The 23,030-nt window shown below is 44.4% G+C and overlaps 1 protein-coding gene across 2 annotated transcripts in view; it reads right to left on the bottom strand.

Annotated features, from left to right (window-relative positions):
- Nucleotides 1-23,030, bottom strand: part of ACVR2B (activin A receptor type 2B) — an 89,851-nt gene that overhangs the window by 41,656 nt on the left and 25,165 nt on the right. Inside the window, exon 1 of one of the 2 annotated variants that reach the window (XM_072329350.1) lies at nt 13,814-14,152. The exons of the other annotated variant lie outside the window; for it this stretch is intronic. Coding sequence (XP_072185451.1) covers nt 13,814-13,907 — 94 coding nt within the window. The 5' untranslated portion in view covers nt 13,908-14,152. Of the gene's footprint in view, nt 1-13,813; nt 14,153-23,030 lie in introns of those variants that run through there. 2 annotated transcript variants of the gene reach the window in all.

Below are 23,030 nucleotides of genomic sequence, written 5' to 3'. Positions count from 1 at the left end.
TTTGTTGTTGTTGTTGTTGCTGTTTTTCAACCAATCCTTCCACAAAGAGATTTACAGCGCTAATGTGCTGAAGCATAAACTGATACAGTGACAAACCCCCTTTTCTCCTGAAATGTGCTAATAAGGTTGATCCTTTCTCCAAAGCTTTGTTCTTGGGAGGTTTCTGCAATGAGTTCACGTCTTTCACCAGCACAGAGCCCTTCTCATGTGGAAATCATCGGGCTGAATGCATTCACTGCCTCATCTGCCCCTCAGCACCAGGTCTCAATTGGGAATGGGGCGGTGGGCGAATGACCAACCAGCAATGCAAAAAGAAAAAGAAGGAAAAAAAAAAGAAAGAAAAAAGGGGGGAAAAAATACAACAGAGAGGAGGGGAGGGTTACTTTTACAATGCAAAGTAAAGCACTATTTAAAATATCTGTCTGGGACTGGGAGCAGCCAGCACATGGCATCCCCATCCTCGCATACAACTTCCCACTGCCTCAGTGAGACAAATGAGGGATGAATGTTCTCTCTGTCATGACAGCAGTAACCCCTCCCCCCACTATAGATTTAAGGAGAATAAAGGAAACACTAAACTGAAATTACCTGCAGGCATAAGAAGCCTTGAAGAGATTCCTCTGCTTGCCCTCCACAATGGAGGTTTGCAGCAGCAGGTATTTAAGCTGGTATTTAACACCTTTCATGAAACAAATGTGAGGATAAATATCACTGCAGACATTTCATGGAAAGATGGGGATTTCCTTTTTATGCCTCACAGGCTTCAGCTCCTGTAATCCTTCTTCCTCCACCCTTTAAAGAGAAGTACCTCCAAACCCCTTTCACTTGTTTCAGTGCCCAATTGGCCAGTTCATCCCCACGCTCCCAGGAGGTAAATCTGCATTAAACAGACCTCTTCAAAATCAAGTTAGAATGGGTGAGAGGAGGCACACAGATGCCCTAACCTCTAACCCTGCTCCAGGTTTCCCATCCACGCACCACTCTGCCCAGCTCGCTCTCCTAGCAGCTGTATGGATGGGAACTGTGCAGGCTACACTGTTTAGGTTGGAAAACTTTCTTCTCAGAAGAGTGGTAAGCCTTTGGCACAGGCTGCCCAGGGAGTGGTGGAGTCAATGTCCTTGGAGGTGTTCCAAAAACATGTAGGTATGGCATGGAGGGGCAGGGTTAGTGGGCATGGTGGGGATGGGCTGATGGTTGAACTAGATAGTCTTAGTAGTCCTTTCCAACCTTAATGATTCTATGTTTCTATGCAGTCCTTGGCTGTATCCCATGTCAGCTCCTTCCACAGCCACTCCTGTGACCCCGCTGCCCACCATGCCCTGCAGCTGATGATGGTTAAGGAGTATTTACAGCAGAGATTTTCCTCCATAAAATACACACAAATGACTTAGCAGCACAAATGCAGGCTGGGCACGCAAGGCAGAGTATAAATAACCTGCTTACCCTTAAAACCTTCTTCCAACTCACTTATGCCAAGTATTTCTGCAGAATCCCTCTCTTAATTTAGAAACCAAGTGTGTTTGAACAGGAGTGAGCAGTGAGCATCTCCGGGCCAGCACATGGGCTGTGCCAGTGCTGCTGAGTAACCAGCATGGAGCTGCTTCCTTCCAGCTCATGGTTTCACCTATCCCCGGGATGATACAGCAAGAGAAAGGCAAGGAGTAAAAGCAGAGATGAGCTGTTCTGTTTGGTATTTAGATATGCCTTTTCTCTACATGGTTAGTGGGCAAGGTGGGGATGGGCTGATGGTTGGACTGGATGGTCTTTTAAACTTTAATGATTCTATGAAAGCAACACAGAAAGACCGTAAGAGGTGGCAATGCCACCCCTGGCATCACATGTCTCCTGTAGCACCAGGGCCAGCCAACCAAAGGGCTGCTCCAGGCAGAGCCAGGAGCCTGACAGCCACTTGCGTGCCAGCTGTGCTTGGAATTCAGCCATAGCTAAGGCTCTTAAGGACACGAGTTCAGCTAATCCAGGCTCATCACCCTAATGAACTCAACCTACGAGCAAGGTGAATAAGATGCTGGAGCATCCAAGCACAGGGCACAACATCACAGTGACTCTCTGAGGCGGGCAGGACCTATGAGTCCTTCTGGTCCCAACTTGCCCCAGCAGGGCCACCCAGAGCAGAGTGCCCAGGCCCACATTCATGTGGCTTCTGGAGATCTCCATGGCAAAGACCCCATATCGTCTCTGTGCAGCTTTTACCAGGGCTCTGTCCCATGCAGAGCAGGTGCATCTCAAAGCCTTTGTCAAAAAAATGGGTGCCCTGAATGCTTTGGAAAGCCCAGCTCTTACAGCAACCACACACACCTATCTCACATGCCTTCTGGGCTGCGACGTGGTCAATTGCATGCTCCTAGCAGAGCCCTGCTCTGACCCAGCACAGTGTGGATACCGAGATGGGCACAGCTGGGCAGAGCTGCTGGAGGTGGCTCAGCACGCCTGAATTTTTGCCCCTGGTAGCAAAAGGTGGAAGGCCAAAACCCAATTTATACAAGCTGAAGTTCTCTTTACTTATGCAACAGGAGATGAAGGGGGGCAAGATTATCGCAAGATAATTACTCCCTTGATTAATTATAAAGCAAAGCCAGCTGCTTCCAATTCCTACACGGAGAAGGCTGCTTCCCGAGGAGCCAGACGGTAAGAGAAAGTTTCAATTGCTGCACTCTTCAACTGTTTAATTCTAAATGCAAGAAAATGATCACACTGCAAACAGTCCCACATCCACCATCCGAAAGCGCTCCGTGCTCAAACTGAATGGATTGCTGCTGAAACACGAGCAACACAGCTGCGCAGAACCCAGTCATTCGAGATTCATCTGCGCTCAATTAAAGAACACGGGAGAAGCTGATGAACACGTTTACAAGGCATTATTAAATTTTACAGGGAAGGAAAAAATAAAACAAGCTGAGAGGAATCCAGATATTCAAATTTAGCCAGGATTGATTTTTATTCTGCACAAACAAACAACAAAAAAAAACCAACAACCCAAGCTGCAGAAGGTTGTTTTGCCTCACCAGAATTGCTAAGTGCAGCTATCAATAATCACCGCAATAAATAAAACACTTGCAGGAAGGAAAATACCTGCATAATGATAAATTCGATGAAAGTCATCTTTCTTGTTATGGATGGTGCTAAGCATCAGGCAGGCCACCAGGCAGAGATTATTCAAATAGCAAAATATGCTGGGATTTGTAGTCTGGAGGGAGACGTGGGAACTACAACTGTGAGAGCAATGGAAGTGGGGGCAACTGGGATGGGTTTAGCAGTGTTCCCACGTTCTGTGCTATGGGAACGACAATGGAAACCATCCAACCTGTTGCCCTTTTTCCCATAGAAGAAAAGCTGACGGTTCCCCTGAAGACATCCCAGGAGGAGAAAATCCCCCTTGTCTCATTCTCTAGGCAGCCCTTGGGGAGCAGCCCACAGGGTACCAGGGTGCTGCAAGAAGGAATTGCATCCTTGTAACAGTCCAGGCGCTGACCACATCTTCCTGGGATCCTGCTGGGTGCTGGGCTGTCCCAGCAGCCCCAGGTGGACACCTGCAGCAGGTTGTGTGACCGTGAATTCACCCAGAAGGCTACATGACACTTGCATGAAAGGCAACCTGCGCCAAGGAGCGATTGCAGCAGGGATCAGGTGAGAGCCCTGGAAGCATCCCTGCTCGTGTTTCCTTAGCAACTTCAGCTCCTGCTTCCCGTCACACATTCCCTTTCTCTCACTTCAAAGTAGGGCAAAACGTCTCCATTGCTCTGCCACAAAAAAAAAAGAAAGCCAAAGAGTCCAGTGAGCCCCATCTGCATTTAGGACAGGTTTCAAGCTGAATCCTGTCTCTGCCTGTGTGACTGCTGAGCTCCTCTCCTCAGATACAATACAAACCAACACAAAGACATGTCACATCCCAAGCCTCTCAGCACTCAGTAAAAAGCAAACATGAAGATCATAGAATCATAAGATCATTCGAATTGGAATAAACCTTTAAAGGTTATCAAGTCCAACTCCCCTGCAAAGAACAGGGACATCTACAGCTAGATGGAGAACCAAACTCAAATGTGGATGTACCTGGGCAGATATCACCAAAGCCAATTATCAGCAACACACTTTGAAAAGCCAGCTGGAAGGCTCACATCTGCCAAGACAACACAATGTTTACATGATTTTTTGGGGATGGATGTCCACAGCATCTTTCCCATTGTGGAGTACAGGGGACAACTGAAGGGGGAACCCTATGGACCCCAGTCACTGCTTCTTGCTCTCACCAACCCCAACATATCACCAGTTAAGCCAGATATTTCATAAAAATGAATAAGCATAAACATCCAAAGCCAAGAGCAGGCATCGATTCACTTCCAACCATTCAGACGTACCCCATAACAAAGAAATTAGTTCATAAAGCAGCTACTTAACCAACTGAATTTGTGCAGCTTAGTAGGGACAGAGCACATCTCCTTGGCCACATAAGCACAGATGGGACAGAAAGGTTTATGTGCCTGCTACAAGTGGAATTCCAGGAACATCAGCGTAGTGTGGGAAGTGACACAACAATTCAGAAGGACCAAAATCCTCCCCTCTCCAAGGCACTACATAAGCACATGCTCAACTGAGACTCAGAGATGCTCAGCTGCTGGGCTTAGTGGAAGTAGCATGCTGAAAGAGAGCAAAACCAACAAGAAACAGATCAAGAAATGCTATGGGGGAGAGGAGGCAGACAGCTTTCCTATTAGGGAAAGACATACCAGATTGCAGCTGAAGCTAAAGCCATGCTGCAGGAACACATCTTCCTGAACATGCGTGCCATTTTTGGCCCAAACCATGCTCCCAAACAAATGGATCAATCTTAGGATATTTTCTCCTGCTTTTGCACTAATGCAGCAAGAAGAGTCCCAGCCGAGCTCTTTTGATGCAGTTGGCTAAAAAAGAAAATCCACTGCAGTGCTGGGGAATTTGTACTTCAGGCACAAACGCTTTGCCAACCAGAAAGATCTTCAACGTGCTCAACAAAATACACTCATAACCTGTATGCTGCAGCTAAACATCACCCAGCTCAGAGGCAGAAAGCACTGCTGCCATGGGGAGAGCCCATCAGTGGGCACCTTCAAGTGAAGCTCATCCATTTGTCTCTTAAAACACACCAAACCCAGCATGCCCAGAGAGTTTTGGGGTTGGTGTGTTTTTTTTACTTCCACAGGGTTAATGTAGAAAGGCTTGGTGCCTTCATAAAATTCATCCACTGAGACCAGAGCAAGTGGACACACAGCACTACCATCCAACATCCCCGTTAGGAAACCTCTTGGGATAAGAAGCGCTCATGGTGAGAAACCTCAAACCATCAAGAAATTATTTCAACAGTTTTGTCAAAAAATTGTGATTTTTCAGAACATTTATTGTCACCTGCTTCTGGATACACAAATGTGGAAGATGAAAAACCATGTCCGTAAGCATTAGAAAAGCAGGGAATGATAGGAAGAGCTTTTCTCTCCTACGCTCCATCTGCACACGCACCTCAAAAACAGCCTGCTGAACATCTGGCTGATGTTAAAATAGTCAGATTCAGAAGAACATTCAGACATGTGTTAGCCCATATCTTTCAGGTAAAGGCCTTAAACATGACATTCGGACAATATATATAAGCGTACGATGAGTCTAAACTGGAATTGCAAGATGTGCTCCATTGAACTGGGGCCAAAACCAGGACATGGGAAGTTTTCAATCAAAATCTCATTTTCTTTGAATAAAATAACTGGCTTCAATGGTGGAGAGGGAAAAAAAAAGGGGGGAGAAAGAAATTTTGACTTGGAAAAAGTAAATGCTTGACTCCTTGGAGGATGTACCACCAGGCAGCCCTGCAGGGAATGATCATCCTTCACCGAGGATGCTGTGATCCCAAAAATGCAACTCTGACTGCAGCAGCACGACAGGCACAACATATTTCAGCTGAATTAAAACACTAACGTACCGTAAGTAGCGCTGGCAGTGAGAATGTGTTTATTTTATATGCACATATTGTATTTATGCACGCATGTGTATATAGGCAATCTTTTTAAAATCCAATAGTATACCTTCAGGTGGCCACAAATATCTTTCTTTTTTCCCAACAAAAATGAAACACTGCTCTGGTTAACTGGCCACAAATCTCTGCAAATCTTTTCTTTAGCACGAATGAAGTATGGTGCACGTTCAGAGATGAGGGCTGTGGATCCAGCCTGGCTCCATCACATATGCACCCTCCAAGCTGAGGAAAGCTTTGCATCAGCACCATAAGGTTATACAGGAACACGATTAGTAAGGTGACATCTCCCACATAAATAACTTATGAGAAGCCTGCCACTTAGAGAAGAGACGGCAGCCAAAAGGTATCCTAATTCACTGTAATAACGGATTAGAGAGAAAACACAAATACCTGCATGAAACGTTAATCTTGGAGCTGTCAAATATCTTTTGCCAAGAGGCATCTGCACATCTACCTGGAAATGATTCTGCCTTTTCTATTCCTCTTTCTTTACCTTCACCCTTTCTTTTGAGCGGTACAAGGAGGGGGAGGGAATGAAGGTGTGCATTTGAGGTACCTACAGGTATTTTTACAGGAGGAAAGTTTATGGGGAAGGTCCGGGAGCTGCAGATAAACTACTGAAAGGCAGAAAAATCTATATATTGCTCCAAATAAATAGATTTACTTTTAATCTCAGTGATCTGATAATTTTTGTACACAAACATCACCACTCCTTAAAAAAGACCTTAAATCCTTAATGTATCTTCTACAGTGGATGTTAAACAGTTCTGAAGTCATTTAGTTTGTAGCAGAACTGGTGTGTTTCCACAAGGGTCATTCCCTTCAGTCTCTCTGGAGACCCTCTTCTTTTCCACCTGTGCTTCTCCATATGCCCTTTCATAGTATCATGATATGCCCTTTCATAGTATCATGATATGCCCTTTATTTCTTCCTGCACCCTTCTGCCTTAGTGTTGCCACCACAAAGTCATTGAAACCACCAACCACCCGGCTTGACACCCAGGTCTTTGCACTCCTTCCCTGTCCTGGTAAAGCCAACATTTTGTGGCTGCTTTGTCCCACTTGATCCTAGCCACTCCTTACCCTTCTCCTTCCTCCTGCTCCTACTGCTTTCTCCTCAGAAATTTTGGCATCTTCCATGAGAAAAATGAGGCAGGAAATAAAGGGAACAAAAAGGCAGAAAAAACATCCTTAGCTTATACCTGTTAGCCCACCATGCTCTGCAATCCATCCTTATGCCCAAGAATACAAGCCTGCTTCTCCCTCTTACTCTCTCCAGTATGACTATATTGCTTCTTCAACTTGCCCAACGTGAGGATGCATAACCTCTATAGCAACATTCTGCAGTCACTGTATGAGCTTCCAGTGATGCCTCATCACTTTGCTCCATTGCACTGGTCTGTGGCTTTAAGTAGGTGAGATGCGAGCTGGTGGGAGGGCAAGGAGAAGCCTCCATGAGGTCTGACAGAACATCTACCCTCATGAAAGAGACTAGAGGCACATACCACAGGGGTGATATATTAAATCTGCAGCAATTACCTGGAACAGTTTGAGATTATCTCCTGTTTTATAACAATGGAGAATGGGATGCTCTGGCACCGCTCCCACTCTTCAAGCATAACGAACCTCTGAGGATGCTCAGGCTGTCAGGCGGCTGATTACGTGACATAAAACACTGCATTTGACTATTAATTAATATTGACTTCACTGCTTGACCCCTAACATGTAGAAATTTATAGGATCGCTGTCCAGGTTTATTAGGGCCCAATTAATAATCTGATGTGTATTGGAGTCAATGACCTAAAGAACCAAAACCAGCTCTTTGGTATGAAGCAAGCGCATCATCTCAGGCTACTTTTGGCTTGGAAAAGCACTTGGCTAATTTTCAATTTGTCAAGCGAGTCCTTGACAAGCTGGTAACATGCAACAGAGCTGACCCATGAGAAACTCCCATGAGCTCTTTCACAGTAGCATGACATGGGGGTATTGCATGGAGCCAACTAACAACCAGGCAGAGCAGCAATCACTATTTAGGTAGATGCTCTGCAGATGAACACGACAACAAGAGGTAAGTAATGCCCAAACATCTGACATATAGAACAGTGTCAATAGAAAGTCTTAAAAGCATCTCAGTTTCTTGCATGTGTTAAACTAGAAGGACTACGCTTTGGTTAGTTTATTCAGTGACAAAGAGGAGACTCACAAAAAAGTCTCCAGATATCTCGCTTCTAAGTCATCGCGTTGTTGACAAAACTCAACGTGCTTGCAGAAAGGCCAAATCTGTAACCATCAATCTCCAAACATTAGAAAGAGTAAATTTAGCATGCCTGCTCTCCCTATAAGAAATAATAACAAAAATATGCACTGCGATGACTAACAGCCTCCAGCATTTTATCTCCTAAATCTACTTGTGACTTACAGATGCTTAAAAGCAAAGGTCCAAGGCCTGGGAGCACTGTGCTGGAGATGTTAAAAACACTTTAAATCCTTCAAACTGCTTTGAAAAATCTCAGCACCGCTCCTGTGTGTGGATGTTTTGCACTCCCAGCCAGGAATCAATGCGAGCTTTTAAACTTCCTTTTGTCAGGAAGGACTTACAGGGGAGAGGACAGCGGCTCCGCTCGTAAACAGAACTGCTGACACCTTCTGCTTGCTGCAAGTGAATCGTGATGCAGCAATGCTACAGGGAGTGACTTTGGCCCTTCACAAGTTGCTCAGCACTGCTAGGCTGCTCATGGAAAGGCTTTGCTGGGTGCTGTGGCCTTATCATAGAATCACAGAATCAGTAAGGCTGGAGAAGACTACTAAGATCACCAATGCCAACCACCGACCCATCCCACCATGCCCATTATGCCTTGTCCCTCAGTACTTCATCTTCACACTTGAGAATACTAACAGGCACAGTGACACCACCACCTCCTTGTACGGTCTGTGCCACTACATCACCACTCTTTCAAAGTTTTCCTTAATATCCAACTTGAACCTCCCCCAACACAAATTAAGACCATCACCTCTCATCCTATCGCTGTTATCTGGGAGCAGAGGAGAGGTAGAGAGGACTGAGATCTCCTCAAGTCTCCTCTTCTCCAGACTGAACAATCCCATCTCCCCATCACACTTGTGCTCCAGACTCCTCACAGCTCTGTTGCCCTTCTCTGGACGCTTTCCAAGGCCTCAGTGTCTTCTTGTAGCAAAGGGCCTAACACTGAACACAGAACTTGAGGTGGTAAACTAGGGGAGGACTGTGATATCAGGCGACCTGTCACTGCTTCAAGCTTACAATACAAGGTTTCAGTTGTGAGGGTGGTCTCTGTGAGCAAAACCCAGTAGCTGCTCCTGGTCAGATCAGAGCCAGCTGCAGATATCCCAAAAGGGATGCACCGCTGGGCAGAGCTGAGCCATGAGTGATACTTGTGCCTCTAGGAGAACAGACTGAAGAAAGAGGCTGCAGCCCAGGAGAGGCCCATGGAGGTGCAGGATGTCCCCATACAGTCCATGGGCACTACACAAAGCAGATCTCCACATGCATCCATGGAGGAGACCACAGTGCAGCAGTGGACGTAGCCTGCAGGAGGTACAGCCTATGGAAGGCCCGCTTACAGCAGGGAGTATGGAACTGGATGGTCTTTAAGGTCCCTTCCAACCTAAAGCCATTCCACAATTCTGTTTATTAAAATGTGTGCTGTGCTAATTTGTGGGGAGGGGAGGAAAGGGGGGAACTTTTTGTTATAATTTATAAAAATAAATAACAAGAAAGCACAGTCTGAACCTGTGCCCATTTAATACAGCCAAAGCTCTGATCAGCAGCGAGCAACCTATTTTTATCGCCATTCCACTAATGGAAAGTGTTTTTTTTTCCTTTTCCTTTTAACCATACTCTGTCTTCTCTTTTCCATTTCTTTTTATTTCTTTATTTTATTTTATTATTATTTTATGTTTTTCTTCCAGCAGGATCTAGAATTCTGCTTGGCACTGGAATTAACTCCCTCCCTACTGCCTCATTTCTGGTAGAAACCTGTTAGCAGGAGCGCTTCAATCCAATCAACACCGCTGTTACTTGCTTTCGCAACTCAAGGCACAAGACCCCCCCCCCCCCCCTTCAACTGTCTCTGAAAGCAAAATTACTAGTTTTTTTCTTAATTACACCACTGGTTAATGCAACCCCTGACAGAGGGAGAGGTTGAACATTTAATTTGGCAGGGTTTAGTGCCAATCTGCATGAGGCCAGCATGCTTTCACCTCCATCTCCGCTCTCCTAATGGCTGCTGGCCCTGCTCTACACATCTCATTGGGGATTCACATCAGCTCAGCTCCAGCCCCCCCCTGCCATCAGAGCTCAAAGCAGGCAGCAGGGACACTGTGGAAACAGCACACTGACACACACTCTTTCTGACCATTATTTCTGATGTCAAAACCAAGGCTTTCATTAATTAGGAGGGTAATTACACTGCTAATTACACTGCACACCTAAATACACTGCCATGCATCTCTCAGAAAGACAACGTGGTACATCTCACGCTACAGTATGAGTTTCGAATAGAGAAAGCAAACATGCTGTAGGAATGCTTGCAGCCCACTCTCTCCAGTGACTATAGGCATTCTTCAGTGAACTCATGCTGCTCTGTTCCTGAAATAACCCTGCAAAACCGTGTGAAGAACTTCCTCTAACACCTTTTCCAGGATTGCAATGCATGTACATATAAATATACACAAGAAGTACAGTAGTGAGGTAGAAGAACAGTAGTAATGAAGAAGACTTGCTGATCGGGGATGATGAATCTTGTCCTTTGCATACTGAACATGCTTGTCATGACCTGGCAGTCCTTCAGACCTGCCCAAAGTGATAAAACCTGATCGCCTAAGGAAATGAGCACCTTATATACGTGTGGTTGCAGCACAATAGAAATTTCTTGTACACATAACCAGGAGCTAATTTCAAGGAGCACCTGCTGGATGCATACATAATCTCCACGTTATAGTCTGAATATTGTATTATTTTCAGCCTTCCAGTGCAGCACTTTCTATGCATACAAACTGGGAGCAATCCATACAGTCCGGGAAATATATATATACATATATATATTTATATATAAAATTTAAGAGGTATTGCAACATAATAAGCCAAATTCCAACCTCAGAGCTAGAACTAACTCCTACCATCCCATATTTTCCATGAACTGCACAGCCCAGGAGTGCGCTGAGCTCCGCGTGAAGCCAGCAGCCCCTAGAGCGCTTTCGGTGCTGGATTCTCATGCAGCACCTTCCACCACTTAAACATCCTTATCTGTTATCTCTCAGTTATTAGAGGGCAACACCTCCCCATCAACAACCCACACTGCCACAAACATGCAGATGCCCCAAGGAAGGAGCGCCCAGGGAGCAGAGCAGCAACACTCCAACCACCTTGCTTTGCTCAGGCTCTTTGAAACATCTGTCCTGCTCCAAACAGTTTAACTGGTGCAAGGGGAGAGGGCTGCTTGCCAAAAACAACAGAAGCAGAATTTCATCAGAGAGATAAGAGAGTTTCCCTGGGTAGCAAGGTCTTGGCGTGGAGAGGCTCCCCCGCAGCGTGGGTGGAAAACTCCCATAGCCACACATGGTGCTAGAAACCACAGCTCACAAGTCTTCGAAGCTGCCCTGGGACTTCAAGTAGTGCCTCCACCTCCACTTCTTTGCGGGCACCATGAACTATTGCTAGCAGACTCCCTCTGCATTTGGTCTCTGATCTCAGAGAGCAAATCCCAACAAGCCGAACAAATTGCCTGCTTTGAACAAGGGAAAAGTCCTCATCCACACTTCTCGGCATCATCCTGGAGGGCTCCTGCAGTTCTGCTGCCCTCCGTTGCTTTTATGTCCCTAATGGCATTTCCAGCTGCAGCTCCAAACCTGGCCCCTGCCTCCAGAGGATCCCCCCTGAAATGGCCAGCACAAGGAATACAAGGGGCTGGAGAAGACCCCCTGTCTCCCAGGTATCCCTTCTTCTTGCAGCATCTCACGTTTCACTGTGGGAGATCAAAGCATGTCACAGCAGCACAAGGGAAAACATGGATATTTCACATTCTGCCCCACCAGAACATGCAGACATGGCTGCAGCACAAGGGAAAACTTTCCACCTCCTGCTACAAAAGCAGAAACTACAAAACCCAAACCTAGAGATCCATAAAATAAGCCTCAGCAATCCATGCAAGGGAGACTTTTGTTGTTTTTGGTCCACTTACTCTGGCTTCATAAATCAGCCCATTAAAAATATGACTGTGACACAAAGGGCCAGTCATAAAAACAGGCCGATTAATTTCCCTCTAAACATTTCAAATAAATAGCATGCCATTTCTGCGTTTTGAGACTATTCAATTATGGAAGAAAAAATTATCCAGCACTATAATGCAGCGATAGCATGTGAATAGGTATGAAACCAGAAAGAGGGAGATTTATTTATTAACTAAATTACTGCTGCACTATCTATACTGTGGGATCGTCAATGTAATAGCACAAAGCACTCAAAAGGAAAAAGTCCTCGCGACAGAGTAAACACCACAGCATGTGACTCCTCTGAAGCAAACTCCATAGGATCTGGGAATATTTGGAGTGGGAATAGTTCCAGTGACATCTCTGTCATCGCACAGCAAAGATGACCATAAGCATTGCAATGGATTGGGCTGCCATATAAGCAGTTATTAATGCATTGCCAGCACTATTAAAAGCTCATGCTGCCTTCATCAGCGTATCAGCCAATCCCTCATGTCCTGATAGCTTCCTTGAAGTGCTAATTGATCAGTTTTGAAGTTTTAGGAAATCTTACCCAGTTAAGTAAACCATTGGCCATGCTTCTTGAAGGATGTAATTATTTTTTTTTCAGCAGAAACATTCCTCATTATGTTTGCTGATAATAAGGAGATAATAGGGAAAAGGAAGAATTAATCAATTCCCTAGATATTTCTACTTCTCATCACTATTTGTAATAGCTTACAAGTCAGCAACCTCTCCCTTCAACCTGCTTCCCTCCCATGAATCTAACCCGTACTGATGGCAACCATTCCTAAAAGCCCATTGGGATGGCCTTAAGAATGGCACATGAAAAGGTCAGGATTTACCCAGAACAGGTCAGGGTTGCCAATGAACAGAAACCAGCTTAGGTTGCCAAGGGCCCCGTCCAACCTGGTCTTGAGCTCCTCTGGGGCATCCACAGCTCTCTGGGCAATCTGTGCCACTGCCTTATTGCCCTCTGAGTATAGACAACCTAAAAAGACATTCTAACAAATAACCTAAATTTCTATCTTTCAGTTTAAAGCCATTCCCCCTTGTCCTGCCACTATCTACCCATGTAAAAAGTTGATGTTCCTCCTGTTGATAAGCTCCCTTTAAGTATCAGAAGGCCGCAATAAAGTATCCCCAGAGCCATCTCTTCTCCAGCTGAACAAGCCCAGCTCCCTCAGTTATATTAACAGTGTCATTTAATCCATGCACTTAAAGTTACCTTTTTAAATATATATATATATATATCCATTCATATAAGATTTTTAAAGTAAGAAATATCAATGCTTTAAAGGAAAAATATGTAAATATTTAGGCTTTGAGTGCTTCCTTGCAGTGCATTTGCACAGCCCCACTCACACCAGCATCCTCCCAGCAATGCCAGAAACCCTCCCCACCATTTCCAAAGCCTTCAGGACATCCAGCCAGGTGGCAAACAGGAACCTCCCCCCCTCCCCCCTTACCCTCACCCCATAGTTGCATTATTCCTAAATCTAGCCCAGCACCTCTAACCGGAGAACGACCATCTTTCTCCTTCCCACGCTACCTCTGAGCGCTCGGCTGCTGAAGCAATGCGCTGCTTGGCCAACAGCCAGCTGGAAGCCAAAAGGGGCTTTTCCTTTCCTGCCGCTCAACCTCATTCAGGCGCTTCTTGCTTGTACACAACGCTATTTATAGCTGCTGGCGAGCAACCAGGCGCAACTCCACCGCAGAGCCCCAGCGGTTCCAGAGGAATAAATAAAATAATAAGAAGAATAATAACAACAGCGAGAGCAAAACAAACGGAGCCGGGCTGTGGTTCGGCTCGTATCGGCCGCGTGGCGTGCGGGTGTGATTGCAGGGAGGGGAGAAGCACGGCTGGGCTGCTCCCAGATAAAAATAACCCGGCCAAAAAAAAAATCACCGCGGGGAAGAGCGACCTTTACTACTACTACAGGAAGAGAACGCGCTGCAGCACGGCCGGCAGCTCTGCAAGGCAGCGTTCAGTATAAATGCATAGGGGAGAAACAGGGGGAAAAAGGTAAAAAGGTGCATGAAAAAAAAAAAAAATCTTTTGATATTGCCCCCAGAATAGAATCGGTCCATTTCTTCCCCATCTCCAATGCAAAACTCTCGTTCCTTTGGAAATCTCTATCAGAAATTTGATTTCCGGGGGGGGGGAGAATGGGAAGAAGTAGGTTGGATAATAGGAAAAAAATCCTTCTTAGATAGACTTGGTAATGCCCTACTGGCACAGGCTGCCCAAGGAGGCTGTGGAGTCACCATCTAGAAAAGTGAAGATGTGGCACTGAGCTACATGGTTAGCAGGTATGGTGGGGACAGGCTGATGGTTGGACTAGATAGTTTTAGAGGTCTTTCCAATCTTAATGATTCTATAATTGTATAAGTAGCTTATTTTCTTGCAGGATAATTGCATTATTATTATTATGGATGAAAGATGCAACTACACTCAATGCAGAGCAAAGCTGCGGTGGGCAATAATCTTCCCCCAAGGGTCAGATGCTCATGGTGATGCCATGGTAAAACCTACCTCCCTTTTATATCCATTTTTCTCCCAAGTCACAATTAATTCTAATGGAGAAGTGCTGCCCATGATGGAGCTGTGGTCAGCACTAAAGTGGGTGAGTGCTGCTGGACTTGGACTCCCCCTCTCTTCCTCTCCTTCTCCCCTTATTCTTTTATTCCCCTAACTGAAATAACTTTGATTTTGCCAAGACAGGTGTTTCAGATACAGCTTGAAAACTAATTAAATCATATCTGCAGCTTGAAAACTAATTAATCCTTTATTCCCTATTATAATAGATAATTACAATGCATGATAGGAAACGACTTGTCAGGTTTTCTCTTTAAAATGCTTGCACTTTTATAGAAAATAAAATAGGGGAAATGGTTACAAGGCCTTCCCATCCTCCAGGAGCCCACCAGTTGAGGCTGCTGCAGGGGTTTTTGAGACATGGTGCAAACAAAACCTACACTTGCTGAAAATATCTTCGAGAACAAAAGGTGACGGTAGGTCACATTTCTTGGGTTGCTCTCGTTCATTCCAACAAATGGTCAAAAGGCTTCTGGAAGAGTCCTGCCCCATTGTAAATGAGAGAATTGGTAAAATATTTGTAATTAAAGCAATGAGCAAGGAAGAATTCGAAGTCTTCTGTCAGACCATGCTGTGCCCAGTGCTTCATTACATTGTCTTCCACCTTCTAGCTTACTGTCTACTTTTCTCACTTTCTCTAAACAGCATGATTACTTCAGAGACTTGAACCACCTCCTAACAGTTTTTCTTAATACACAGCTACAGAGAAGACAGGCAGAAGAGCCAACAGCAAGCAAACAACCAGGATCTTCATCCAGCCAAGGCACCTGAGAACCCACTTTGTCCTCAGATTTCTCTTAAATGGTCCAGCATCTTTGCTCCCACTGTGAGATAACAAGTGTGGTCATGCTGAAAGTTGCCACAACACCTCTGTAACAAAATGAAGTTTCCAGTTTTCCTCTGCATTTAAAAGAAAAACCCAGCTGAGACACCACCTTTGAGGTACCTCAAAGAATTAGGAGTTTCAAACTTTTGATGCATGGAATCTGAAGGAAACAGGGACTACTGATGAAGGAAACAATCTCACAAAGCAGGCCTGTTGTCAACATAATTAAAGATGTTCCATGAGACCTGTAAATCTGCAGGAAAAATGTGGAAAGTTTCCACAAAGCCACACAGGATGAAACCCATTGGGTGCCAAAGGAAAAGCCACATCAGGAGCCAAAGAAAGTGACTTCATATGCATGTGGCAGAAAGAGTCAATCACACTATCATGCTTGTTTCTTTGAAAACCTCAAACTAATCCCACTCTTTCTGCATACATTTACATCTTCTCCTCCACCTGGGTGTTACTCTGTATCTTGAACTCTGTGCACCATGATGCTGTCATACACTCCCATTTTGGGGCAGCCAGAAAAGAAAATAAGGGATAGTGATGCCACTCTTTGTTTGTTTGTTGTTGTTATTGTTTTACACTTTTGGTTTTGCTCTGCTTTTTGAAACAGATTTTGCTAAAGCACTCCTGGCGAGAAACAGCTTTAACCTCCTGGCTCTCCCACAGCACCATCTCACATCTCCCCAGTAGCACTGACAAAATGATCATTGCTGTAGAAAATGATCTAAAAAATAGGCAAGACTACGTATTTCAAGGATACCTAGTGCTGCTCAGGAAAATTTCCAGCTTGGTGTGACACTGGCAGCAGAGAAAGGCTGACACAAGCAATTGGCGGCATGGACAAAAAATCTTCAGTATGCCCTGGTGCCAAACGCACTCATCATATACTCCTTTAGCACGATATCCTTGGGAGAGATTGCCTGGAGATTGATTGAGTCCTCATGTACCATGTTAATGAGGCTAATTATAAACTCCGTTACCAGCAGGGGGACCAAAGAGTGAGAAAACAACTTGAAAGGGCCAGCTTCCCTTTTCTTTCCCCAAAGAAGATGTAACTGGACTTGGTTTTCCTCTCTCCCCATGGTGATGACCAAAGGTCCCACATCCAACACTGGGTTCAGATGAAACCTCAGTTCATACCCTTCACCTGCACAGGCAAACCAACTCCTCTATCTCCTGCTCCCTCCTGAGCCAGCTGTCACCCTGCAAAGAATCTCCTCCAGGTCCCAAAAAACATCCATTTGCTGCCCAATTTAACTACAGATAGTCTGTCGCCAACAGGATGAGTGTGGCTAGAGATCTGGGGAGGGGAAGATGAGAGGAATGGAGGGGAAATAGGTTTTCAATTCACACAATTAATTGTTTTGGTATTTGTACATATATTAGATTAGTAGACTCGGAGGCAATTAAGCATCCCTGACAAGAGGACGCCCTGTGGCAAAGCTTACCATCCTCCTGCTGTATGTGAGCACAGAAATGACAGGAAAGAAGGGAAGGAAGAAATTCCAGCATTTCGGATTAGGTTTTGATCAGAGAAGAACACACGTCTAAAGTTTGCACAGCAGGTTAGAATATTAAATTGGAAATAATCCTTTTCACTTATGCTTTTCTTTAGAAATACGAATTTTAAATAACAAAACTAATGCTGTGCACGAATAAAGATTAGAAAAAATTAAACCATCAACCTTATTTCGTCTACACTGATTTATTTTCTGTTTTTAACCCCAACTCAAAGTGATGTTCTTCTAATAACATTTAATGAAACCCACAATGGGGAGCTGTGTTTCTTCAAGCGTTAAATCTTCGGAGGATACTCTGACCTTTTATATATCCTAGAGCCCATCACCAAATCTCATCTCTTCACCTGTTACTAACTTTGTTTTCATTGCCACTGTCAACATGTCATAGACTTTTCCACCTATGCAACAAATACACCCTCCAAGGCCACTGAAGCACAGCTTTGGGCACGGATTCAAAATACCATTGAGGTTATCTCCTAGTTTTGATTACTCAAGCACAGCTCTCCCTCCACTCCTGTATTAATCTCCACCACAATCCTGAACCTGTTTGTCACCCAAGCACTCATTTACTACTTTTTCAGTAATTAAAGTTGCAATGGAATGGTTGGGCAGCGTTAATGATGTTTTTATTAATGCTGTAATGACTCAAGTTACAAGATACTGAGTCATTTTCATGTTTCTGCAAATTAGGTTAACGGTTCCCCATGCTGCTTCTGGGTTTTTGTTTCTCCATAGTGCCATTCAAAATAACTTCTAGATTCCAGTGCAATGGAGGCATGGCCCAGAAGGCCTTACAGTGGAACTTAGCTCCCTGCACAGTCAGGGAATAGATCAAGACTTTTCAAAACTATTTATATTTAAAGCCTTGATTTTTCCAGGAGTCCAATTCATCCAACCTTTAAGGGATCCAATTTTCTAAGAGTTCTACCTCCTTATCTTCTGAATAGAAACTCCTTATTAAAAGAAACCTCAAAGGCCCTGAAGTCACCCACAATATTTGCCAGACAGTGGCCCTACATCTTCCTGTTAGGATGAGAGATACTCAGAGGCATCTCTCTTGGTCAGTAGCAGCAACATTTTCTTTAAGAAAACTTAGAAGTGGTTTCAGGCAAGTTACTAGACATATTAAATATGACACGCCATCTGCTTCCAAACGCGATGTTTTGCATTGTGTAACTAAACCAATTTAAGAGCTGAAGTCTATTTGACATCTAATTAGTCTGTTTGGTAGCCTGATCACTTGTAGATGTTTTAGAGGGGAAGAAACACTCTTAACAATCTTGATTTTTTTTATTTTTTTTTTTTAAATAAAGAAAACAATTAAAAATAATTAGTCACAGAACTGTTTTTCTTCCTAAATATTTTCTTTTTTCCCCTTTTAGGAATGAAGCCATATGTTTCTCCTATGCCACCCTCTGTTTCTAGTAGAATGCAAATCTAGCCATCCTTAGTACCTTTTTTGGGGCATCACAGAATTTTACGCAGCTCTGTGATAGGGATGGATATACTGGGCTGCAAAACAAAAGGCTCCATCATCAGTGTCCAATATCACACAATGATTTGCCAGGTCATTTGTTTGCTTGCTTAAGTTGATTGTATTTCTCAGGAAATGCACGGTCACCTCAAGAGTAATTTATCCTGGTAGAATAGCACCAGTGTTTAAAAGTGGCAGGCACAATCCAAGTAGAAACAAAACAACTCGTCCCTGTGCACTTAAAATTCAAAGTCTAGGTGCCAGCTTGTGTACTGCACCAGCTTCCTCACATTACAACAGCAGAAAGACTAGGACTGCAGCCAGTCAGCAACGTGTCGCATCGCCAAACAACAAAGCAGGTCAAACTACAAATCAGAAGTAGTTGGTGGCATTTGCTCACCGTAGATGGGGATGTTTAAATTCATGTACTGACCATGAAAGCACATCAAGAGGTGGTTGTTGAGCACCTCTACCTGTGTCAGCACATAAGGCAGATGTTGTACCAAGGAGAGAAGACTATCTTCCATGGATGCACAGATGATGGAAAATGAAGTACGTTTAGAGACACAAGAGAATCACTACGCACACTCCAGCATCAGCCATAAGCAATTGCTCACAGAAGTACAACTCTCCATACATCATTTGCACGGGAAAAAGAAAGCAGATAAACATCAGGCAGTTTTGGCCCATGACATTTATGTCAGACACATTCATACTCTGACATTGACTAGGGAAGTCAACGACATAGTCCAGAGCAGCCACCCCCAGCCACACTTAGAGGTCCCACTGCAGTGCTCTCCAGAGGCACCTCCAAACCACAACTATTGCGAGCCCTAGATGTATACAGCTTGAAGGTATTTGGGGTTCGGAGCAAAGATAAATGAACAAGATCTACAATTAGAAAAGAGTGACATTGCAGGGAAGGTCAGATCAGGTCACTCCCAGAGGATGTTGTTCCTGGAACCCACGCAGTTATGGTTCGCAACCTTTACCATCTCCCACAACGAAACGCAACCACTCTTCTGACCCCTTTTGTTTTCCCAGTATTATTTTCTATTGCTCAGTACTAAGCAACTGTCAGCCCTTATCATTGCTGCCCTGGGCCCTTGTGTTTTCCTGTCACCTTTCCTTGTGTGCACTGATTTTTTTTCTCCCTTTGCCTAGATGGGAGTTTTGGAAGGTGTGATGAGTTCCATAGCCTGATCTAATCACCTCCTCCCAAAAATAAGTCAAAAAGAAGGAAAAAAGGGAAAAAAAAAAAAAAAAAAAACACAAAAAACTGAGACCATCTCAGTGTAGCATAAGCAAAATGGCTCTAGTTAAACATGCTGCTGCCCAGGAAAAGAGCTGGAAAGAGATGGGGGAATTTGCTAACTTTCACTCGACAGCGGAGCAGAGCTGCTTTCAATGTGCCATATTGACTTACCGCTGCTGGAGGCACAATAAAGGCAGGCCTGGGAGTCAATGCGAGCTCCTGCGGCTCTGTGTAAACTCTGCTTAAAATGTATTTCAAGGAACTTGATCTATTGACATGGCAACTGTGAAAACTTGAGGCCATTTGAAATTTAAATAGCATTTCCACCCCTCTCTAAATGCCAGCCGCAGGGTGGGCCCCACTGCCCTTGTGTGGAAAATGCTTTCACTGGAAGACATCTCCCCCAACAGAATGCCTCCAGACACAACTGCTCTCCTCAAAAGCAGCCAGCACAACTGATTGGGACCTCATTTTGATGCAAATTCATATTATTCTGTTGGGGAACAGCAGGTGTTCAGCCATGCTTCCCTTTGGAAAAATTAGAACCTTGCTTTCTCCCCACTCCTCCTCCTCCTTGTACTTGGCTCCTGCTTGGCCCCAACCACTCTCACAGGGCCCATACTTGGGTGGCTCCTGGGCCTGCCTAGGTGGAAATATAGCTTTTAGAGCAGACAGCAACAGCTCCATGGTGAACATCCACAGCAGACAGCACCAATACAACAGTTGAGATCCAGCACAATGTGATTTTGGAAGGCTGCAGTTAAGTATGAGGGAGTGTTGTTCAACTGATTTGGTTTGACTCATGGAGTTGGGCAACAATATGCCCTACCAGCTTGGTCCTTGCCAACATCGGTACTAAGTAATCTATTCCATCTTTAGGAAGGGCCCTGAAGAAAATAAATTGAGCTATTTCTCAGTACCACAAGGTCATTGTGGTCTATGCAAAGGCCAGATGAAAGCTCCAGGAGGCAGCCAATGGACGGCGCAGTTGGGGAATCACACATGGCACTGAATGGGAAGGGCCGAAGATATGAAGATATGAAGAGGATCCAGCCCTCCCTGTGGTGGGAATCATTTAAGCACGCAAGAAAAGATTCTTGCCCTTGCTCCTGCTTTGCACTGCATGTAATTTGCAATTTCACTTGAAGAAAAAATAATGGGAAAGGACAGCACTATAGACAAGAAGAGAAATCCAAAACAAGACACACAGCTAATGTGATTTTACATAGGCACCACCTAAAATTCATGGCGTTTGGCAAGTCAGTGCCCCCAGCTTCATGTTGGAACCATCTCTCCAGAATTCCCTATATGATCTACTTCAGCAAACCCAATGGACCTTTCTCCTGACATGAGTGAATACCAGCTCTCCTGGGGTAGCAGGGAGTCTTAAAGAACAATTTGGAGGAAGAAAAAGCAGCTTCACAAATTCATTTAAGAAGCACACTGAGAGAGCAGCCTAGAAGAGCCAGACAAAGGGATGGTGAAGGCCAGCATCACACAAGCAATGGGCAAAGTACCCCATGACTTCAGCAACCAGGAATGGAGCCGCAGAAAATCTTTAAAGACAAGGAAAAGGAGATTAAAGAAAGACGGTGTAGTGTTAGAGGTGGAGGAATCACGTTGAAAGGCGAAGGAGTATGGAGAGGATGCTTGGAGAAGCAATGCCATGGAGGGGGCTGCAGCAGGGATGCAGAGGGCTTTGGAGAGGCCTAAGGAGTAAACGCCAAGGGCTGCAACATAGGGGAGCATGCAGCATCACTACAGTTTGCCCTTAAAAAACAAAACAACAACCAATAAAATAAAATAATAAAAAAGGCTGTAAATCTATGTTTGATGTGTCTTCCACTCAAGCCTCTGCTGAAAGCTATTTGCTGTTGAAAGCACATATTAGAAAGCCAACAGTACCAACATGTCATCCAAACACATTTAAAACATTTCAAAGCTGACGTTACAGTCCTCTTCACTAATAAAAAGGCAAGAGGGAAGAGCGATAGGCTGAAGTGGTTTTATTTCAGCTCTTCAGAGTCAAAACAAACATTGTGAAAGTTGTGGGAACATTAGTCTAATTTAAGCCTTCGATTACTAATTTGAGATCCATTTATTTAAGCCTACTGTAAGAAAGGCATCTAAAGTTATAAAATCACATGACGTTCCCAGTGTTTTTGCCAGTTTTTATTGCCAGTAATGATTACTGTCTCTATTAAGGGCTCCAGTTAGGACTCTATTATACTGGACTCTTTATAAAATACAATCTGTACCATTAAAAGTCTACCTGGCTGCCTTACAGCAGCTGCTTGACACAAAGAGGAATAGCTAATAAAGGACTGAAAGGAGGTTTGAAAGTCTTCTATTTTCTTTTAAAGAAAATTTTAATCAAACAGACTATTACTCAGTGGCTATATCTGCAATGCTAATAAATACACACGTAGGCTGAGCGTACCACATTAAACTAGATTTTCTCTCTTTTCTCATCTGCAGAAAGCTCAGCAGGTCTGTGTGGAGCTGTTTGCTGTAGGTATGGAACCAGAGCTCACAGAAGCAGCCCCAGCAGTTTAGCAGAGATTACTTTCATAGATGGACGCAGCCATAAAGCAAGGATGTGCAAAATGCTAATGCAAACCAACTTGTTTAAAACCACGTTTAAGCAAAACCCCCAGTATCATGCTTTTAGCTCCCGTATCCCACCACGGGATCAATGCTCAAATCCTTCCACAGCTTTGCTTAGTACTGCACATTCTCAATGCAGCAGCAGAATGCACTCTGAAACAGCAGGGCACTTCTTGAGTGAGGAGAAAAAGGCAGAAAACCCCTAAAAATGCTTCTTGAGGAAACGCAAGGGGTTTTGCTGCTGATATTCTTCAAGACAAATGGGTGCACAGTGTTCCCCCCACCTGCTCTGCCAGGATTGCTGTGAGCAGCATACGTGGAAAGGATACAGAAAGAAACTCAGGTTGCTGGGAAGAAATACGAGATGTAACTGTAGTACTAAAACTGGAAGCTTTACAATAAAAGATGGAGAAGAAATAGTTGTGTACCCCAACCATTTCATTCACCTGTCCAAATATCCTCTGTTAATCTAAAACCCT

Source organism: Excalfactoria chinensis, chromosome 2 (genome assembly GCF_039878825.1).
Source record: "Excalfactoria chinensis isolate bCotChi1 chromosome 2, bCotChi1.hap2, whole genome shotgun sequence".
Classification (NCBI taxonomy): domain Eukaryota; kingdom Metazoa; phylum Chordata; class Aves; order Galliformes; family Phasianidae; genus Excalfactoria; species Excalfactoria chinensis.
Note: the sequence above shows the minus strand (reverse complement) of the source record. Positions and strands in the feature narration are given on the sequence as shown.